Consider the following 22726-nt stretch of genomic DNA (forward strand, 5'->3'; position numbering starts at 1 on the left):
AGGGTGCTTTTCAGTCCCTGTTAATATGTATGCATAACATAAGACATTTGTAAGCAGAGAGGTAGGCTTTGTCCTGTGACGCTGACCAGTTTCTCCCTGAGAAAAACTAGTAACTAGTCCAGTGACCCAAATCAGCAGAGCGCTTAAGTCAAAAGTCAAAGGCTCCCCTCTACATATCGATGGAGCCCCAGTGGCAGCCATTGAGAATTGATAGAAATTGGGAAACATCCTTCACTTGACAGCTACCACGGTCTTTAGAAATGGCGTTGCTCCGAGGGAAGCTGGAGGAGCCTTGTGAGCTGCCCACCGTCCAGCTTCCGGTGCTTCTAGCCGAGTTAGTCCTTCCCACCACAGGGTTCCTTGCCAGTGCGATCCTAAACAGAGCTGCAGCGCTGAAGTCAATGAGTGACGGGGGTAACTCTCCTTAGGATTGCCCTGGTAGTGCAAGGCATAGGCAGAAGAAGAAGAAGAAGAAGAAGAGTTGGTTTTTATACCCCGCTTTCCTCTACCCGAAGGAGTCTCAAAGCGGCTTACAATTGCCTTCCCTTCCTCTCCCCACAACAGGCACCTCGTGAAGCAGGCGGGGCTGAGGGAGTTCTGAGAGAACTGTGACTGGCCCAAGGTCACCCAGCAGGCTTCTTGTGGAGGAAGAGTGGGGAATCAAACCCGGTTCTCCAGATTAGAGTCCACCACTCTTAACCCACTACACCACACTGGCAAAGATGGATTGTTTCCACGTTCCCCTCACAGCCCCCAAACAGATGATTCCCAGAATTCCTGGGACTTGCCCGGGGAATGCCACACAGCACACAGAGTGGCTGCAGTGAGGAGGGGGAAGCAGATGGAGCCACCACCACCCCGCCTCTTCCTCCAGCAGTTCCAGTGGCCAAAAAGGCCTTGCTGACCTAAGGGAGGGGTGTGCCTGCTTTCCCTTCCTTGCGGCATCTGCCCCGTGTTTGTGTGGTTTTTGCTTGTGCAAGACCCCAACCCCAATTTCTGGATAAACCTTCAAATCAGCCACGATTCCTTCAAAAAACAACAACAACACAACCCATCTCCATAAACTGTTATTATGCCAAGTTACGTTCTTGCTATAAAGCAGTTACCTCTTAAAAGCCCAGAGTGAAGAAGATGCTCATCTGGAAATATCCCTGAAACTCGGAACATAGTGGTCCTTTCCTTCTTCAAGAAAGTGGGAGCTGTTCTTCCCAGCTGGAAAATGCCTTGGAAACATCCGGTGTGAACATCCAACTGCCCACCTCTTTCATGAAAGACATCCGGAGAGGGTTTGGGGGTGAGGGAGGAAGAAGAGGAAGAAGAAGAATTGGATTTATACCCCGCCCTTCACTCGGAGTATCAGAGTGGCTCACAGTCTCCTTCCCTTCCTCTCCCCACAGCAGACACCCTGTGAGGTAGGTGGGGCTGAGAGAGCTCTGAGAGAACTTGTGTTTGACCCAGGGTCACCCAGCTGGCTGCACGTGGAGGAGTGGGGAATCAAACCCAGTTCTCCAGATTAGAGTCTGCCGCTCTTAACCGTCACACCAAATATGCCACTGGCATACCTCTCTGTGGAAAGACTACAAAGAAGATGCATACAATTCGGATCAGGAAGCCTACACCCCTCCCCCACCTGCGCTTTATTCTTTTTTTGCTCACAGGTAACAGACAGACTCCTCTGTCCCATGCATGGAAATGTGAGTACATACAAATGGATGCCAACCATCCAACCTGTCACTGGTGATTAGGTTTTATTTATGTTAAATATATTGTCAGCCCTGTCCCCCATGGCTGTTAGCATAAAGGAATTATGTAAAAATGTAATTGCTGATTTCCTGGCTTTTTGTTGCCTGTTTGCATAACTGCAGCAGTGGCTCGCAATGTTCCCAGCAAATAACAAAATCATTGCCAGCCTCAGCAATAGTCGTAGCCATTGGCAAAGCACTGTGGAAATTCATGTGTTGAAAAAGTACAGCAGTGAACTTTATATATTGCTGACCAGGAATAGTAGTTGGGGCTGTGAATGACAGCATGTAAAGGGGAAAAAAATCTGTGTGTTCTTGAATCCTGGAGTCAGAAATCTATCCTGAAATTCAGCAAGTTCAATCCAATTCAGAGAAAATTATTTTTCATACCCAGTTAGAACATTTTTTTCTTTCTCTAGAATGTCAGAGGGAAGGCTACTCGGTGATGTTGCCAGCAAGTGTGCACAAAATACAACTGTGTAAAAAGGCTAATGTTTTCAGACCTGATCTGGTGGGTACTGTCCAAGGTGCTGGGGAGGGGGGGGGGCAGCTGTGCTTTCCCCCTCGTCTGACTATGGAGCCTTTGCTTTGGTCCCCGTGGTATAGCCACCGGCTTCTTCCTAGTCCTAGCCAAACTGCAGAGGCTGCAAAAGTGAGCCCGTTTGCCAGTTTTAGGAGATAACCGAATGCTTCCCAAACAGCAATAAGAGCTTCTTGGACATGGAATTTAAAGTGAAAAACTCTTAATGTTGATTTATAAGAAAACATACATTGAGCCAAAAGTAATTTCCAGAGCCAGATTTTTTAGTGGTTTGACTTCTTTTGATTTTGTATAGGTTTTGCCTTGTCCTGATATAGAAGTTACAGAATGCTAGCAAGTTTCTTGCCTGCGTGCATCCGAGTGAAGAGCTGATGCAGCATTTAAATCTAGGGAGTTGTTTAAAGCTCAGCCTAAAATGGAGGTCTGGAACTATATAGTTTTGATCAGTTTTCCTCAGCCTGGCCTTTTGGGCTGAGTCAGCTTCAAAGTCTAAAGAAGAACAAATGAATGGAATTGGTTTTCCCCCCTACCCAGGGAGTTCTTGCTAATTTTTCTTTAAATCCTGCCCCCCCAAAAAAACCCAACATCAACCACATACTACAACCAATGCTTCCTCTAAGGTGTGGAGTCTTGTGAGCAAAAATTCTACTTTGTGAGCTACTGGCATTAAAGTTGTGAGCAAGCGATTTGGCTACTGCATAAATTAGTTTGCTCTGGAGCCATCCTTCCTGAGCTAAGACAAAAATGTGTGCGCCACAGGCTAAAACACTGTGAGCCAGCTCATACTAACTCAGCTTAGAGGGAACACTGACTACAACAGATTTCTATACTGCCTTCCGCAACCAACATGAACTTCTTTAGAGACAGTGAAGGTGTGGACTGTCTTAAATTAATAGTCCTCAAGGTTTATCAAACCATCAGTACATTAAATCCATTTATGTCTTTCTAGTAGGAATAACTTGGATCTGTCACCATCAGTGCATGTCCACATTCGCTGTATGTGCTTCCGCTTATACGTATTCTCTTGGCATGTTATAAATAAATATGTGTGGTGTCTGTACAGATGGAGGGTTTGCAGATTATTAAGATCTTGAGTTTTTTAATACATATTTTGTTCTGCTCATTATTTTTGCAAGTCAATTACCACTGAGTTAAAGAAGTAGTTTTTATGCTAAACGTTATCCTGAAAGGTACCCCAAAATAAATGTTTCATGTATCCCAGAGATCAAGATTGCCAGGGGAATTCGGGTGCTTGTTCTGCAGGTCTGCACAAGTGAATGTGCGAACTTCTCCAGGGAGCTCATTGCCACTGAAAAGCAAGATCCCTGGCGCAGACTTCCAGAACGAATAATCCCCCAAAGGAAAGTGATCTGAAAATAACATTCAGCTCGATGTTATCTATTTGGGGTAGTTTTTGCGTTTTTTCTCCTGTATTGGTGAAAACCCTTCCCCCATTTTTCCCCTTGCTTCTGTTAAGTGCTCCCCTGTGAATAGGCATCCTTGCAGTTTTTTTTTTTTTTAAGTATTATGCTGCTCTGTGTTAATGTGAAAGGTTTGGTAGCAAAGGGGTATATTTGTATTGCAAGTCAGTTATGTCTTTCCTGTAAAATTTGAAGGTCAGGCCTTTGGATACATGGATACCACCCAGAAATTAAAAGGATGATTGTGCCAAGAAAACGTCCGGCTGGAATCAAGAGATCCGAGTTCAAATTCCCACTAGACCACGGAGCTCCCTGACTGACCTTGGGCCAGCCACCTCTCTTGACCTAACCCACCTACTGGAGGGTGTGGAGATAACATGGGGCTCTACATGGGGCTGCCTTTGTCGCAAATCCGGAAGCTGCAGCTAGTGCAGAATGCTGCGGCCAGGCTGTTGATGGGTCTTCCTAGAAGGGACCACATCCAGCCTGTGCTGAAAGCACTTCACTGGCTGCCAATAGCATACCAGATTCGCTTCAAAGTGCTGGTTCTTACCTTTAAAGCCCTACATGGTCTGGGTCCAGTTTACCTAAGGGACCGCCTTTCCTCATATGTTCCCCCGCAAGCACTTCGGTCTGGGACCCAACATCTCCTGGCAATGCCAGGCCCCAAAGAGGCCAGGCTGGCCGCTACCAGGGCCAGAGCTTTCTCGGTGGCGGCTCCTACCTGGTGGAACGAGCTCCCGGAGGAGATCCGGGCCCTGCGGGACCTTGTGCGGTTGTGCAGGGCCTGTAAGACGGAGCTCTTCCACCAGGCGTATGAGTAGGAGCCGCCACTACCACCACCATTATTCCATCTTCACCTGGCCCTGGATGAGGGAATATCAGCGCTTCCCTGGAGCAGATGATGCTGAATAGTCGGAATACGCCATCTGTGAAATACCATGTTGAACACCTAGAGCACTTTAGTTAATAACTTGTTTAAAATGTTTTGTACTGTTGGGATTTTAAATGGTTTTAATTATGTTTTATATTGGCGTTGCCTCTATGTAAGCCGCCCTGAGCCCGCATTGCGGGGAGGGCGGGGTATAAATTGAATAAAATAAATAAATAGAAATAAATAAAATTGAGAAGGCAAGATCCACGTATGCCACTCCTTGGAGGAAGGGCATAGTAAAAATGTGATAAGGGTTGCAATTTGCCCTTTCCCGTAGAAAGACATTCCTGTTACTCAGTGCTTTGGTCTCGCTTCTCATTTGGATAAAACGTTTAAATATCTTCTGGTTATTCACATGCTGTAAGGTCGGTTCCTCATAATTATTTGAATGACAGCAAAGAGACTGAAATTCGTTGGTAAGTGCCAGAGGTAAGGAAAGGTCACAGATTATTCTCGGGTTGGACATTTTAACTAACCGTAAGAGTGTTGGTCAGATTACTAAGTAATCAAGCATTTTTAGAACCAATAACTTCATTTAAAGCCAAAGATACCTCAACTGGCTTGATACATATGCTAATTACAAAATGTCAAACCATGAAATTGTTGTTGTTGGTTTTTTTTAAAAAAAAAATGTAATTATTTACAAGTTTTAAACAGTGTTAGGTATAAGCCTTCTAGAAATGTGAACAATTCCGGAACAGGAATTCTCTCTTGGCTTTTATCCCAGGGCACCGAGAGTAGCCCAAAGTTAGAATATTCTGTTACAATACAAACACTGAAATCAAAGCGTAGTAACGGCAACTAGTTAAAAAAATGTATTTGGCAATGTGTGCTGTTACAGCAGGCCCTCCAGTAGGAGGGGAGGACCTTTATCTATGTGGAGCTGTGAGCAAGCAGCCTTTATTCCCGCCCTTGCCAATAAATGACATATTGGTGAAATAAGCGAAGCTGGTACCCTTAGTATTCATGGCTTCCTGGGATATATGACAATATTTGACGGTAGCCAAATAATAGAGAATGAATCGATCGGTCACTTACAATTCCCAACACCCACCCTGACGCTTGCCTTCTTTCTTTACCTTATCCTCTTCTTTACCTGAATGAATGTCTGAAGGGAAGCTCGGCTGGAAGCACTAACCCTGCTGTATGCCCGTGGGCCGGTACTGTGATTATGGATCTGCTGATGGGTAAATTGTTGTCAGCTAGTTTTATGCAACAGCTTATTTTAAAATTTGGAGTGTGTGTGTGGGGGGTATCTGATTGGGAAAGGACGGCCTTTGAAATGCTCGTAATATTGGGAAGGGAAAGGCTTGCAGAACAACCTATCTAAAAACTTTGCATTTCCTCTGCTGTAAGGTTTGGAAGACGCCATATTCTATTTAAATGATAGCTCCTCTTCACTAAATAGGGCTGTAAAGTACTTTTTTGGCTGGGTCCCTTTGATGGATGACTTGACAGATCAACTCAAGTTTATTTCATCTAAATGCTTTATCCAGCATGCACATCCCCCCCCCGGGACACTCCACCACTGTCCTTCTGTGTATCCTGACAATGTTATCTGTCCTCTCAGTGCGGAGTATCAAATGTCTGTCACGAGTATAGAAATTAATTTAATGTCACCTGAAGACATGCAATTAATCTTTTGGAGGTTTTCATAATACCTTTACAGAAAGAGTTGCCAGTTTGGCGGATTTGGATTTTGGGGTTTAGTTGAAGATAAGGAAAATTAATTTTTCATCAGGGTTAATGCAAGCTAGCTGGGCCACAAAGGCTGAGAGAGATGGTTGGGGAATTTGTCAAGTGTTGTCACTCTGGAATAATGCTGCTTAGCGTCTGATAGGTGTAATCAAGAGTTGAGATTTCTATAGGAGGGGATTAATCAATTTGCTTGCTACAGAATGCAAGTTAGCGATATCCCTCGTTCTTGGGGTTTTAAGAATTAAAATAAGATTTGATCTGTCAAATTGCAAGAGGCTCTGACACTATCAGTGGGCAGGGTGTTTTTTTTTTTAATCAGGACATCCTCAAAGCATTTGTTATAAATAAATTTGTCCAGCTAATATTGGTGGCAAACAAATTTCATCTTCATTGTGAAGCTGTCATCTGTGGTAGAGTGCACGGCTTACAAAACTCTGGCACCCCTCTGTGGGTCTTTCTTACTACCCAAAAGTACATTTTTTACATATGGTCTCTTAAATGTCTGGCGATAAGGACACACTTCTGAAACCCCCCCAAAAAACCCAATTGAAGCAGATATGGTTGAAATTAAGAATAAAACATTTGGTGTGACTCAACACAGTAGGGCCTTCAAGATGAACAATTACATGGACGGCTTCAAGAGGGAATTAGATAAGCATATGGAGCAGAGGTCCATCAGTGGCTATTAGCCACAAGGTATAGATAGGGACTCTGGGGCAAGTGATGCTCTGTCTTCTTGGTGCTTGTGGGGGTCAACAGTGGGAGGGCTTCTAATGTCCTGGCCCCACTGGTGGACCTCCTGATGGCACTGGTATTTCTGGCCACTGTGTGACACAGAGTGTTGGACTGGATGGGCCTTTGGCCTGATCCAACATTGGCATCTCTTATGTTCTTATGTTCTTAATTAGGACTACATAAGATCCAAGGGGCCAGGGGTGACATCTAAAGATGAAATGCCAATGAGCCAGCCATCTTAGTCCAAAGCACTTGGGAGACCACCAAGAAAGTCCAGGGTTGCTATGCAGAGGCAAGCAATGGCAAAAGCCACCTCTGAGCATCTGTTGCTTTGGAAACCCTGTGATGTCACCATATGTCAGCTGCGACTTGATGGCAAAAAAAGTGCACTATAATGACGGGGCACACAGATAATTTTTTTTTTATCCCGTAGTTGCATTCCTCTTTAAATCTGCTGGCTCTTGTATTTGCAGATCAACCGTTTCAAGTTTCAACGCAACCAGAGCTTTGTCACTTCACTTATAACTTGCAGTAGGTCGGCTTCGTCAAGCGTATCATCCCCACCCCTTGGCTATCCCTTGACACACAAAGACCATTAGCAAAAAATTGAAGCGTATTTGAAAAAGTGCTCTTAATTTGCAACGAGGGCACGGGCAGGCTTTATTCTTTCAAAGTTTGAGGATCAGCAGATCTCCCAAAGCGTTTCATGAGCGTAACTTGCTGGCTGGTTAGTGGCTCCATTCTGAGACTTGCTACCTCAGCAGAGGTGTTGAGGATGGGACAGGCGTGCTGCTGTGAGCTCAGCTTCAGAAGCCATGCGTGATGCTTGCATTGCAGGCAGGCAGCACGGTGGATGCTCCAGCAGGAACATTTTACTTTACGAGGTAAAAAAGGCTTTGGAAAGGCAAACCTAGCAGAAGTTTCATTCTACTGGCTGTTGGTCCCACGGCAGCAGTAAATGTGCATTGAAATGTTTGTAGACATTATTTTTAGAAGTGTTTGTGTCTCTTTAGGATGCAAAAAAGTCTAGGGTTGCATTTTAACCTACAAATGCTCCTCCTAATAATGCTTTGGAAGAATTGCCTACTATTGGACTGGTAGATTTCTGTGAATAATTTGGCCACGTCCGTGGAATCTGCTGCTAGGGGTCAGAATGGATGCAGGAGAAGGGGGTAGACTTAAGACGCTGCATAAAGAATGTAAGCACCCTGCTGTACCATACTAGCAGTCCATCTGGTCCAGCGTCCTGTCCCCCTCCCCCCAAAAAATGGTTAACTAAATTCTTGGGCTCCAAGCGCAGCATGAAGACAAGAGACTTGTACTGCTGAATTTTCCTTTTCCTTTTAGTATTCAGGGCCATATCACCTCTGAACATGGAGGCCGCATTGAACTACCATGGTTAAGAGCAGTCAGCAGACCTGTTCTCTGTGAATTTTGTTTGTCTTCCTTTGGAAGCCTTCAGAGCTGGTGACTGCTATCACATCAGGTGTCAGCGAAATTCCACAAGTGGTGTTTGAAAGCATTCCATTGTGCCCTGAATCCACGGCCAGTCAGTTTCACCGAGTGACCTCAGGGTCCAGCAGTGAGAGAGTGAAATTCTTCTCTCCACTTTCTCCGTACTGTAGTTTTATAAACTCACCATGTTTCTGCTTAGTTGTCTTAAAGAATAGGTATCCTTATCCTTGTTAAATTGCATCTTGTTCACATCCACCCACTTTTCCAGCATGTTCAGACCTCGCTGAATCCTGTCTCTGTCTTTTGGTGTGTTTGCTGCTACTCCCAATTTAGTGCCATTTGCAGATTTGATGAGTAGCCCCTCCACACCCTCATCCAGATGATTTATAAAAATATTGAAAAGTACTGGACCCAGAACCGAGCCCTGTGGCACCCCACTGGACACCTCCCTCCATTCAGATGAAGTGCCATCGACAACTACTCTCTGAGTGCGGTTCTCCAACCAGTTCCCTGTCCACCTAACTATCCCAGAGTCCAGTCCAGAGTCCTCTAGTTTACCCAGCAGAACATCATGGGGAACTGCCACATCACTGCCCCTGAGGAATGGCTGAGTGAATCTGTGCCAGCTGCCACAGGAAGTGGTGGGTGCTACAAGCATGGACGGCTTCAAAAGGGAATTAGATAAGCATATGGAGCAGAGGTCCATCAGTGGCTATTAGCCACAAGGTATAGCTAGGGGCTCTGGGGCAAGTGATGCTCTGTCTTCTTGGTGCTTGGGGGGGGGTCAACAGTGGGAGGGCTTCTAATGTCCTGGCCCCGCTGGTGGACCTCCTGATGGCACTGGTATTTCTGGCCACTGTGTGACACAGAGTGTTGGACTGGATGGGCCTTTGGCCTGATCCAACATTGGCGTCTCTTATGTTCTTATGTTCTAACCCTGTCAAAAGCTTTACTGAAATCCAGGTAAACCACATCAACAGCATTCCCTCGATCCAGTAACCTTGACACTCAATCAAAGAAGGAAATTAGGTTGGTCTGGCAGGACCTGTTGGGGACAAATCCGTGCTGATTTCCCCCGGATCACCACGTTGTCCTTTAGATGCTCGCAGATCGATCCCGTTAAAATCTGCTCCAGTACCTTCCCTGAGACAGGGGTCAGTCTGACATCAACAGCATCCCCTCGATCCAGTAACCTCGTCACTCGATCAAAGAAGGAAATGAGGTTGGTCTGGCAGGACCTTTTGGGGACAAATCTGTGCTGATTTCCCCCGGATCACCACGTTGTCCTTTAGATGCTCGCAGATCGATCCCGTTAAAATCTGCTCCAGTACCTCCCCTGAGACAGAGGTCAGTCTGACTTGCCTGTAGTCTGGCTGTCATAGAAAGTGCTCCACTCCCTTGATTGTTTTGGTTGCTCCTTTTTTGTACGGGTCTGTGGACAGGATATGGTCATGCAGTGGGGAGACTCCACCCCCCTCAGACTGATCCAATCTGTAGCTCTTGGGCTGCACCGCTCTCATGTCCAAGCCTGTTTTTTTATATACATATGATGCAGGACTGACTGTCAGTCCAGGACCTGGATGCATGTTGCCTCCATTGCATTTGCAACTGCAAAGGAGTTAAGACTTTTCTTATCCTGCAGCTTCAGGAGGGTGTTCCAATTCTGTATAATGCTAGATTCTGTTTTTCGCAGAATATGGGTACAAAGCGGTCTGGTCCTCGGTAACTCTTGGTAGGAAATACGCGTGGCATTTTGTAGGCTCCTGAACCGCATGTCCTTGTCTTCCTCAGGGTGGCGAGAACGTTGGCCTTTCTCACCCAGAGGGGCCTCCCCACCGGCTCCAGCAACCAGCAGAGCAGAGACATCAGCCGGTGCGGAAAGTCACGTTGACGAAGGGGACAGTCCAGCAACCGCATCAGCACCAGCCCCATCATCCGCACCAGCTGGCACAGATTCACTCAGCCATTCCTCAGGGGCTGAAGAACATCCAGGGGATTCATCCAGCTAAAAAGGTGATCTGTTGGTCCAGATTTGCACTAGTACCATGCCGTTCGTTTGGGGGAAGAAAAAAGAAAAACAGAACAGCCAGAAATAACTGCCTCTGGTTGTCCGGACTCTGAACTTTAATTAATCATCTAAGTCGATTTGAGAAGCAGTTGAGGGGGAGGTTTTCTAATAATGGCATATAAAGTATTAAGTACCTTGCTGGGTTGTCATTTTGAAGTTAGCGCGGGTTACTGATGCCTGAAATGTCCCTGTCCACACCAGCAGTTCTATAGCCAACTTATAAAATGTGAAATTCACAGTTTATAAGTTGTCCACTGCGGTGGTAGAGAAATGCCCGGGACCATCGGTTCCTTTGTTCTACAGAGGATGGGTGTTTGTTGTTTTGTACCTCAGGAAGTTGCTCTTGCTTTTAGGCTGGTGGCGCCTCTGAAATCAGCAGCTGGGGGGAGGGCAAGGAATACTTTTCTGGAAGTCTGTATGATGTAGAGCCAGTTTGGTGTAGTGGTTAAGAGCGCGGACTCTAATCTGGGAGAATCAGGTTTGATTCCCCACTCCTCCACATGCAGCTGCTGGTGTGACCTTGGGTCAGTCACAAGTTCTCTCAGAGCTGTTCTCTCAAGAGCAGTCCTCGAAAGAGCTCTCTCAGCCCCACCTACCTCACAGGGTCTCTGTTGTGGGGAGGGGAAGGGGAAGGAGAAGGAGATTGTAAGCCACTCTTGAGACTCCTTCGGGTAGTGAAGGGTGGGGTATAAATCCAATCTCCTCCTCTTCTTGTTCTGAACTGAGGTGGGGACAGCCAGCCAGCCAGCAGGCAAAGCTAAACATCCTCAGGGAGGCAACAGAATAATCACTTCCTCTCGTAACACTGTTATTGCCGTTCCCACATAGCTGCACCTTTGCAACCAGTGAGGAACCCCGAGCATTTGACAGAGGAGTCCCAAAGATGTGGGCCTTTAAAATTTGCCGGCAGCGGCATGACACCTTTTTAATCGCCCTCTGCTTTCATCTTCTCCTTCTAAGCGAATCGCTAACTTTCCCGTTGTCTGTCAGGATGAGTTCAGGGAGACGGCGAGTGAATCAGCAATGCAGCTCACCTTATCTTTTGCCGGCAGGTCATCATGCACGGGAGAGGCAGAGGCATGGCGGGCCAGATGGGCCGAGGCCGCTTGATGCCGAACAAACAGAACCTGCGCGTGGTGGAGTGCCGGCCGCAGCCCTGCGTCGTGTCAGTTGAAGGGCTTTCTTCGTCAACTACCGATGTCCAACTGAAAAACCTGCTGATGTCGGTAGGACCCATTCAGGTAGATCACCCCGGGCTTCCATTCCTCGTGCCAGAAATCTTTCATCCTACGAAGCTCCCTGTAATGACTAGGAAAAGCGTTTGGGGTGGGGTGAGGGGGGGGGACGTGAGTGGTTAACGACATACATTTAGCGGTGCTTCCCCCTCCCCTCCCGGTTGGGCCTGAAAGGAAAAGATTTCCAGATCAAACAGCTGACATTCAGCAGTGGTGCAAGGAAAACAGAGCAGAGGAGAATGTGTAGAAGGGTTGGAACACTTTCCCTATGAGGAAAGGTTAAAGCGCTTAGGGCTCTTTAGCTTGGAGAAAAGACGACTGAGGGGTGACATGATTGAGGTTTATAAGATTATGCATGGGAAAGAGCAGGTAGAGAAAGAGGTACTTTTCTCCCTTTCTCACAATACAAGAACTCGTGGGCACTCCATGAAATTGCTGAGCGGTCGGGTTAGAACGGTTAAAGGGAAGTACTTCTTCACCCAAAGAGTGATTCACGCATGGAATTCACTGCCACAGGAGGTGGTGGCGGCTACAAGCATTGACGGCTTCAAAAGGGAATTAGATAAGCACAAGGGGCGGACCTGCAATACTCCCGGGGGGGGAGGCAGAGGAGGAAGCAGCAGGAGGAGGTAAGTACCCCCCCCATCCCGCCGGTTCCCCCCGTCTCCTCCACTTTGGGGGGATTTAAGTATCCCTCCGATATTTTTTCTGGGTTTTTAGATTTTTGTGCACACCTGGGGACTGCCCCAAGTGTGCACAAAGACACTCTGTCAGTTTCGGGGGGATTTAAACATCCCCCCGATATTTTTTACAGGGTTTCTGATTTTTGTGCACACCTGGGGACCGCCCCACGTGTGCACAAAACTCTCCCTCCCCTCCAGTTACCCCTGATGTGCGGAAATAAGTATCCGCACACCAGGGGGCGACTTGGCTATTAGATATATAGATATGGAGCAGAGGTCCATCAGTGGCTATTAGCCACAAGGTATAGATAGGGACTCTGGGGCAAGTGATGCTCTGTCTTCTTGGTGCTTGGGGGGGCCAACAGTGGGAGGGCTTCTAATGTCCTGGCCCCACTGGTGGACCTCCTGATGGCCCCTGGTATTTCTGGCCACTGTGTGACACAGAGTGTTGGACTGGATGGGCCTTTGGCCTGATCCAACATTGGCGTCTCTTATGTTCTTATGTGTCCTGCTGTTGCTCTCTTGCAGCTCCTGTCACACAAAAAAACCACAGGCTGCTCCTGAGAGAGAGCGCTGGGAGCATTTAAAAAAAAAAAAAAAGCACCTAGAGAAATAATATTGAAACCCCAAAAGAGTAATGTGGTGTTAGATGGAAGTGTTGGGGAAGGGGTTTGATGTTGTTCCCCACAAACGGTTTATAGCCACTGTCTTATCCACATGAGCGAGAATGATTATTGTAAGGGGCGTCTGGATTCCCTTTCCCCTGCCACTCCCCGTGTGTGGAGAGGAGACTGGTAGGAAGGCGCAGCCAGGTGGTTCTGCAGTCATTTGACCGCAGGCAGTGCAGGCGTCGGAGATTAGTGACGGTCCCGCCATTGCACAGGGGAGTCTCCCATTTCAGACGGTGGCCTCCAAGTTAGTGTGAGCTAGCTCACATTTTTTTGCCTCCGGCTCACACATTTTTGCCTTAGCTCAGGAAGGATGCCCCCCCCCCCGAGCAAACTAATTCATGCAGCAGCTGAATCTCTCGCTTTCAACTTTAATGCCAGTAGCTCACAAAGTCGCATTTTTGCTCACAGGATTCCACAGCTTAGAGGGAGCATTGGTTGCCTCTATGCCACGAGGGGGTAGAAATGAAAGAGTTTGGACTGAGGCATGCTTATGGGGTGAGATCTCCTCCCATCAATAAAATCTTCAGGATTCGGGATTCAGCAATGTTTTGGGGTGGGGTTACGGTATGTGGATCTTCCTACTTTTAAAGTTTGGAAGCATAAGGTTCTCAAAGATAGCAGGATTGTTCAGCAAACGCCAGTAGGAACATGGCAACACTGCTGGATCCAACCAGATCCAGCCATCTAGTCCACCATCCCCTTCTCATCAGTGGCCAGACATAGCGCTGCAGGGGTGTCCACAGCCAGGTCCTGCAGAAAGCCCTTCCGTGCCGAGCGTTCTCCAGATTCTGACAATCAGTGGCATTCGGCCTTTGAACCCAGAGGTCACCACATTCAGTTAGACCTGAATCTTTCCAAGCCCTGTCGGTACCGTCTTGTTCGTCTTGATGCAAGCATCTGATGACAAGCAGTGTTTCAAAGCGTGCAGAATGAACTAATAGAGGAAATTGTACCCTGACAACCCGACAGTGATGGCCTGAACACCCTTAAAACTTGCTCAGAGTCTGTCACACCAGTGGCCACGTTGCCCAACTGGGAGGAAATTTTGCCCCAGGCCAGACCAGGTGGTAGGGGCCATGGTTTCGTCTGTGGCTGCGCAGCAGCTTGCAAGCACCTGGACTTGTTTGGTCTGCAGGAATCCTTGTGTACTTCACCTGCTTTTTGTTTGCTGGTGTGGGTCGATACTTGGAAAGGGGCAAATGCTCTTCCTTTACAACAGACAGTTGGGCTAGAACAAGGCAGTTGTGTGATTTAACAAGACAGGAAACATAGGCTCAGAGAAGATGGTCCATAGCACTGCTATTTTTTATTATTATTATTATTTTAGATTTCTATACCACCATTGCCTGCCCGTGCAGGCTCAAGGCAGTGTACTTAGATTAAAATGCCATAAAATACAAATGCATAAATTAAATACATAGATTACAATGCATATACAATGCAATGAATATACAATGCAATACATAGATTACAAATACATAGATTAAAATGCCATAAAGTGCAAATGCATAGCGTAAAATTCAGACCCTAATATACATAAAGTACAATTGATAGAGACGGTGTTTACTGGCGTTTAGGCCAGTATCCAGTTGTCTTTATGACGGTAATTTAGCATGGGCTTTGATGGTTCAGTTTCCAGCGCTCATCCCTCAGTGGCAGCTCCTAATCGAATTTAGAGATGCTCGAACACCTGCCAGTTCAGCTGACATCCTGTTTGCCATAGGTCATCAGGCAGTCAGTTAATGATTGGCTGTTTGGCTTTTCACAACCGATTTGTGTGTATTCCCAGGAACAGGCTGCATACAGCCATCAGCAGACAACTCCCAGCTGATGAGCGATCAGCTGGGGGTTGGTGTCCGATCTCCTCCTGGGAGAATCTTGCTCTGTACCCAGAAAGAGTTTTGGGGTGGAGACTCCTGAAGTTGGGTTCTTCTGACCTCCTTTTCTCGAAACTTTGCTGCCTCCTAGACTTCCCGAAAGGCAGCAGATGGGGGGGGGGGTGTTGGTCACAAGGATAGCCGGTTTCCCTTCTCCCCCCACCCCAAGCGGTCGGCTTGTGCTGCAGGGAAATGGAGAGAAAGGAGCTCTTTTCTCCCTTCTGCAGTGCAGAGATCAGAAGCAGATTTACTTGTTTCCCTGACTTGCCGGGAGGGGAGGGGAGAGAAAGGAGCGCCTTCTTCTCTCCATTTTGCAACATCCCCATTTAGCTGCTTTGCCGAAGGAGCAGTGGCAGAACCTAAGCTGTAAGCCAACTTCTGATCAACAAGCAGACTGCAGCCTTGCGCAGTCTGATTGTTAGTGCTGAATGCCAGGCAGGTTCGCCGCCTTCTTCTCTCCATTTTGCAACATCCCCATTTAGCTGCTTTGCCGAAGGAGCAGTGGCGGAACCTAAGCTGTAAGCCAACTTCTGATCAGCAAGCAGACTGCAGCCTTGCGCAGTCTGATTGTTAGTGCTGAATGCAAGGCAGGTTCGCTGAGATATGCACGGCATCCCTACGGGTATTTGGAGTCTGTGCGAGGGGTTATGAAGCTCCATGTTGGGAAGGGTTGGATGTTGTTTTAAAACACCCCCTCTGCCAGATGGCAAAATTGACACTGTTCCCTGAGGAGCTTGCCCAGCTTTCTTTGACCTACCCCAGCCCCGCATAAATTCCTTTTGCCGAATGGCTTTTTTAAAAAATCCATATTTTCAGGACAAATGGACAACATTGTTAACATATAGATTCTGGGATGGATAGAAGAAATAATAAAATGACTTGTATACATGCAAGTGGGGGTTGCGGTGGCTCAGGGGTTAAGATGCTGAGCTGCAGACCGGAAGGTCTGTAGTTCAGCAGTTTGAGACCCGGGTGCCGCGTGACGGAGTGAGCTCCCATCTGTGGTCCCAGCTCCTGCCAACCTAGCAGTTCAAAAGCAAGAATTTGCAAGTAGATAAATAGGAACCACTTCGGTGGGAAGGTACCAGTGTTCCGTGCGCCTCAGCATTTAGTCATGCCGACCACATGACCACGGAGAAGTCTTTGGACAGTGCTGGCTCTTCAGCTTGGAAATGGAGATGAGCACCGCCCCCTAGAGTCGGATTCGACTACCTTTCGAGCAAGGGGAACCTTTACCATTTTATACTGGCAAGGCTGTGGAATTACAGTACTACATTTAAAGAGAAATGGCGTATTATTTCTGGCATCTTTTTCTTCTGCCCAGTATCTGAGCCTTTCCTAATGCCTAGAGCACAGTAAGTTCCATGGTGACCCTTTGAGTAGCTGTGATTTTAAGAGAAACAGTATCTGTCCTATGTGTTGTAACTGGGGGGAAGGGTGACCTGCCATGTCAGAAAGTATCCCAGAATTCTGTTTGCATACCAGATTATAAAGTGTGCCCATACAAAATCTCATAGGTATAGTTCACTGTATAATGTGAAGAGTTTACACTGATTTTATAAACCCAGATAGTTGGGGAGGGAGCAGTTGAAGATGCAGCTAGGCATAGGCCTCCCTGGGCCACATGTTTCTTACAGGAGTGGAAGGGTGGTGTGATTGTCATTTCCTGTCCCCCAGCTCACGGCCTCTCATTTTAAGGACTCTGAGTCCTTTGGCATCTTAAATCCTAAAGATCAGCATTGGTATAAGCGGCCTGTGGTGCTGGTGCGGTGTCATGGTTTATGGTGACTTTGCTGGCTTGGGGGTTAGACACAGTCCATCTTAAATGCTTATTTGTTAGCTATTAGCCACTAATAGCTCTCTAAGCTACAGGTCTCTCTCTAGGCTGCGGTCATTTGCACCAGTGCTTCCAGGGAAAGTAGCAAAGGTAGCTAACATTATTGCACATATGAATGAATGAAGTGCTTGGTGTCCTGGAATTTTTCCCCGTGGCGTTGCCTCCACAGAAGCCATGTCTCTCAAGGTGAAAGTCCACTGCATCATCGATCTTCTGTGCAGTCCCACAAAGGGGACCGCACAAGAGCAGGCCTGCCATCGGAGAGGATTTTACAGCTAAAAGGTTACAGGGGGCTCTGTGTGCTGGAGCCAGAAACTTGTTCCCGCCCAGGGGCCACGTGGCCCCACGCAGCAGCGCCCCCACCCTCAGTACCTCTAGCGGCGCGGAAGCCAGAGCATGCAGTGGGACAGGAGGGGAGGGTATGTGTGCCTGCACAGAAGACACTCGAGGAACAATAGTTACAGGTAAGTGAAACTTTGTTTTCATCATCGATCTTCTGTGCACATTCTAGTGAGCTACTCACCAGGCGGTGGGGCAGTGATGCAGTGGACTTTCACTTTTAGAGAGATAGTTTCTGTGCCTGTACAGAAGATACTCAACGAACAATAGTTACAGCTAAGTGCAGCTTTGTTTTTCTTGTACTTCCATGGCTGGTTCTACAGAAGGATACCATTAAGTATAAGAATATTTCACCTGGTCTCTCCCTCTTTTACAATCTGTTCCTTTTCAGTAGTGACATCTCAGGCAGACAGGGATTCATAGAATTCATGGATTAAACTCTTAAGTATATCCAGGTTTTTAAAAAGTTATTTATATTTTTAAATGCGTGTTATGTTTTAAAAGAATGAACTTAAAAGATTCTTTTTGTGGTTCCAGGTTATGGAGGCTGAATGAATGAAGGTGCCTGTTTTTTAGCGCATCCCACATAGCCTTCTTAGAGTAACGGTACTACCTAGTGCTGGTTTACAGTAATTTCAAGTGTGTGCTGAGATCTGTTCATAATGTTAAAAGCTTTATAGGTAAACAAAAAGAAAAAGACAGAATGAAACGAGGGAGTCTTTGTTCCGCTGACATTCACATAGCGCATGAATCGAACTGTTTTATGCTGGTGACCTTTTCACTACTTGTATCTGCTAAACTCTGTGTTGTGTCGCAGTGGAGGATCATGTGTGTCTTCACCAGGCCCTCCTTGTTTCATTGATCTTCACATAGGGCCGCTCCGCAAGACAGGTTTGAGCTGCTGTGATGTTCTACCTCTTCATCTTTTCATTTACTCCTTGTTGCTGTCTAAAGCAGCATCAGCCCCCTTGTCCGTTGACCCGATATTTCCCTTTGCAAGCTATGCAGGGAGGTGTGTTGCCAATCCTTTGTGGGCTCCTGCCAGCAGGGTCTGAATTACCCAGTGAAGTAGAGAAGCCTCCATAAAACAAAATATGCAGAGACTCTCAGAGGAAGATCCCATGTAGTAAAGAGCACTTTGGAGAGAGGTATTCAACTTCCAGAACTAGACGCGGAGTGATTTCAAGCTCTTTCTTTGTGCATGGTTCTAGGAAGTACAGATTTGTTATGCATGCAGGAGACATGTATGTATTCTAGAAAGTGATAGAAACTTGAGTAGCACGGTCACTGCTTGATAGTGAAGTTTCTTTAGAAGCAGGGAAAGTTGAGCTTGCTGTGTCACTGCAAATAAGACCTGCAGACTTAACCCCATTTTATATGTTTTCCTAGCACCTGTACTTGGACCCCCCAAAGCAGACGCTGGTGAAGTAAGTTATTAGGATCATAATCATAAGCAATAAGGAGATTTAGCCTCATAACTTAAATATTTTCCTCTGCATTTCCTTGCCACACAAAAGGCCCACTTCACTCCCACAGCTGCTGGCTTCCCATTTGATTTTGCTTGCTTACAGCTTAGCAGGGTCCCTCGGAAAGGCAGTGGATTTCCCCCCCAGTTTGCAGAACACATAGGGGGGAATGTTGTACGTTAGAATAATATTCCCTTCTCCTTACCCGGGGGTCCCCAGCCTTTCAAAAGGCCCACTTCACTCCCACAGCTGCCGGCTCCCCATTTGATTTTGCTCGCTTACAGCTTAGCAGGGTCCCTCAGAAAGGCAGTGGATTTTTTCCCCAGTTTGTAAGCAGAACACATAGGGGGAAATGTTGTACGTTAGAATAATATTCCCTTCTCCTTACCCGGGGGTCCCCAGCCTTTTTGATAGTGTGAGCGCCTTTGAGAGTCTGGCACAGTGTGACGGGCACAGCCACAGAGGGGTTGCCACAAGAGGGGGAGCCGGCTACAAAATCGCCTCCCCAAGAGGTGGAGCCACACTCAAATACAGGAAGCCCAAGTGCCAGGGAGAAGGAGGTCATGTAAAAAATACACAGGGAAACACACAGCTTCTGCTGAAGTCTCATTTTAATCTACACAGCCAAATCAGGGTGGGCTTCATTTAGATCAGATTGATTCAAATCATGATTTAAATCATGATTCACTAGTCGGTAAGACTCGATTTAAATCATGGTTTCCTACATGAAGGCCCATTCCTGTTGGCCTTAAATGTTTACAACCCAGATGAAGGTTTCGTTTTTGTATAATAACTTTTCAGGTTTTAGTCGTATCTGAAAATGAATGATTGGTTATTTACCACTTGAAATAGATAAGTATGAAATCATTGCAAGGTTGAACCGTCTCCGGTTTAATAGGTTAATCATTCATATTTGGACAACTTTTCTGCTGCACTTTACTATAAGGAGAAAAATAATCATTAACAGTAACCATTTAAATTGTTTTATTTAACCAAAACAATAGCATTATTGTATTCTTATATGTGCTTAAGCATCCACGAGGATACACTCACATCTCAGGATTCCTGGAGTATTCTGCTCAAAAGGTTTCACTTTAATCTGTGCTGCTTGCCCCTCCCTCCTCATTTTAGCTCTTAGCATCTCCCCTTTACCCAGACCTATTCCACCCCAAACAATTTTATATTCATTGAACTTCTTGAAGCTTAGCACTTAAGTGACAAGGGGTTGGGTTTTTGTGCATAGATTTGCAGAGGACCAATAGGACTGAAGGAGCTGCGGTGGCTCAAGTGGTTAAGACGCTGAACTGCAGGCTGTGTGGAAGGTCGGTAGTTCAGCAGTTCGAGACCCGGATGCCGCATGATGGAGTGAGCTCCCATCTCTAGTTCCAGCTCCTGCCAACCTAGCAGTTTGAAAGCAAGAAATTGCAAGTAGATAAAAGGTTTCGTTTTTGTATAATAACTTTTCAGGTTTTAGTCGTATCTGAAAATGAATGATTGGTTATTTACCACTTGAAATAGATAAGTATGAAATCATTGCAAGGTTGAACCGTCTCCGGTTTAATAGGTTAATCATTCATATTTGGACAACTTTTCTGCTGCACTTTACTATAAGGAGAAAAATAATCATTAACAGTAACCACTTAAATTGTTTTATTTAACCAAAACAATAGTATTCTATGGCACATGTATTCTTATATGTGCTTAAGCATCCACGAGGATACACTCACATCTCAGGATTCCTGGAGTATTCTGCTCAAAAGGTTTCACTTTAATCTGTGCTGCTTGCCCCTCCCTCCTCAGTTTAGCTCTTAACATCTCCCCCTTACCCAGACCTATTCCACCCCAAACAATTTTATATTCATTGAACTTCTTGAAGCTTAGCACTTAAGTGACAAGGGGCTGGTTTTTTGTGCATAGATTTGCAGAGGACCAATAGGACTGAAGGAGCTGCGGTGGCTCAAGTGGTTAAGACGCTGAACTGCAGGCTGTGTGGAAGGTCGGTAGTTCAGCAGTTCGGGACCCGGGTGCCGCATGATGGAGTGAGCTCCCATCTCTAGTTCCAGCTCCTGCCAACCTAGCAGTTCGAAAGCAAGACATTGCAAGTAGATAAATAGGTACCACTTTGGTGGGAAGGTAACAGTGTTCCGTGCGCCTTGGTGTTCAGTCATGCCGGCCACATGACCACGGAAACGTCTTCGGACAGCGCTGGCTCTTCGGCTTTGAAACGGAGATGAGCACCGCAACCCTAGAGTCGGATTCGACTGGCTTTCGAGCAAGGGAACCTTTACCTTTACTAATAGGACTGAGGTCTCTTAACTCAGTATGTTTACTTTAATTTTATAACATTTTTGCTGTGAGGAAGAGGCATGTGATCTCTGCAGACACAAATTCACAGTTTTGAGAACTGTAAAACCAAGCATCTTTGATAATACCTTCTAGACAGCACCATACTGAGGACCCCAACCCAAACTGTAAATGTAGACCTGAATTTAAATTCATTTTCGGCGTAAAGCAAATATTTAATGTCACATGTTTCTTAGTAAATATCGATTCAGAGTCCACTTCCATTTCTTAACGACTGTGTTTCAAGTACATGCACAAATATGTTTTGCGTTTGGTGCCATTGAGAGCCTTGACATTCAGGGTCCCAGAAATAAGACTTCCAAAACCTTTACACCGGTCACAGCTTGCACGCAAACAGCCTTGATCCAAAGTGCTCTGAGGTTGGCTGCAAATCATAGCCGTGCCTCCACACAACATTGGTTATATTCCCACAGGAGAGTGGACTCGCTAGCTTAATCCTTACCCGTAATGATTAACATGGTATAGTCAAGAGTTTTATGGAATGTCGCCCCGAGAAACGGTGCTGCCACTAAACCCAGCTGCTTCTTCTTTTTCTCCCAATTGGCTCTCACAGGAGGCTGGAGTCGAAAGCAGTGGGAGAAAGCCCGGCAGTAGTTGAGAGAGAGGCACCTAACTTGGTGGTGGTGAGGATCAGTTGTTAGCTGCAGGGCCGAAGAAGGCTCAGGGAGAGGGAGAGCGCCACTGGCACAGGAGGAGTCGCTGCACGCTGCGGAGGGGGCAGGACCCCGCCCTGGTGGGCCCCTCGCCCCTCGTGTTGACTTTAATGGACATTTAAGCTTGCCTTGCCGCTCAGAGTTAAGGAAATTGTTTGTAATTAGTTGCCTGTTTGGTGGGAGGTGTTTTTTTTGGGGGGGAGGCGTTTAAATGCAAATAGCATCTGGTTTTTTTGTAAACATTTCCTGGATACAATGGCTAGATCTGGCTTTCCAAAGTATTACTTAGTTCAACTGGTTAACAGCCTATGATTGGGTGGACCTAGCGGGTCAAAGAGGGTTGTTCATAGAAGCAGGGCAGAGGCCGAGGAGAGCACAGACCTTTGGCAGCCGTCTTGTCCATACCGACATCCGGGGAGTGAGAATGTAACATCCCCGTGTGGCCGTAATTGTGCTGCTGGATGGCACAGCTTTGTATGTCCACTTCATAGTTAAGGAGTGCTAACATTCAGAGCTTTAAAAGGGTGCAGATGTCTTTATTTTATTTCATTTTCCTTTTAAAACAATCCAGGGTTGCATTCACACTGCCGAAGCCTTCTTTCTTTTTTGAGAGGTAATGCCGAAACCTCCAGCCAGACTGCTTCTGACAAGTCTGATTAAGGCTTTAAAAAAGAGCAACAAGGCCCCAGAGAGACTTTTCTAAGAATTGGAAGCCAGTAGTTTTCAGTTTGTTCTGTACTCAGTATGGAAAGATAGTTGAGAATGGTTTAACTGCCAGGTCTCAGCCTCACCTTTCCTCACTCCCCATATTCATATCTGATGGTGAAATTTTCCATGCCGGCTTTTGTTAAATGCAGAAATTGGAATACTAAGAAATGCCGGAAAAGGTGAAAGAGACCTTTCGTTGGTCTTCACAGACCGATCAGACTAAAACGTTTGGATACTGTTGTATTCTATGTTTAAACTTTGTTTTTTTATTATTATTATTATTTATTATATTATTATTA

The 22726-nt window shown here is 46.3% G+C and overlaps 1 protein-coding gene across 1 annotated transcript in view; it reads left to right on the forward strand.

Annotated features, from left to right (window-relative positions):
* The window catches only part of RBM33 (RNA binding motif protein 33), a gene marked incomplete at its 3' end in the record, with an annotated part of 94125 nt that extends 82290 nt beyond the window's left edge, over positions 1-11835 (forward strand). Inside the window, exons 17-18 of the mRNA XM_015413439.1 lie at positions 10318-10539; positions 11647-11835. Coding sequence (XP_015268925.1) covers positions 10318-10539; positions 11647-11835 — 411 coding nt within the window. The remainder of the gene's footprint in view (positions 1-10317; positions 10540-11646) is intronic.
* Between the last annotated feature and the right edge of the window lie 10891 nt (positions 11836-22726).

The sequence above is a fragment of the Gekko japonicus genome, unplaced genomic scaffold, assembly GCF_001447785.1.
Source record: "Gekko japonicus isolate JY-2015 unplaced genomic scaffold, Gekko_japonicus_V1.1 scaffold105, whole genome shotgun sequence".
Lineage (NCBI taxonomy): Eukaryota > Metazoa > Chordata > Lepidosauria > Squamata > Gekkonidae > Gekko > Gekko japonicus.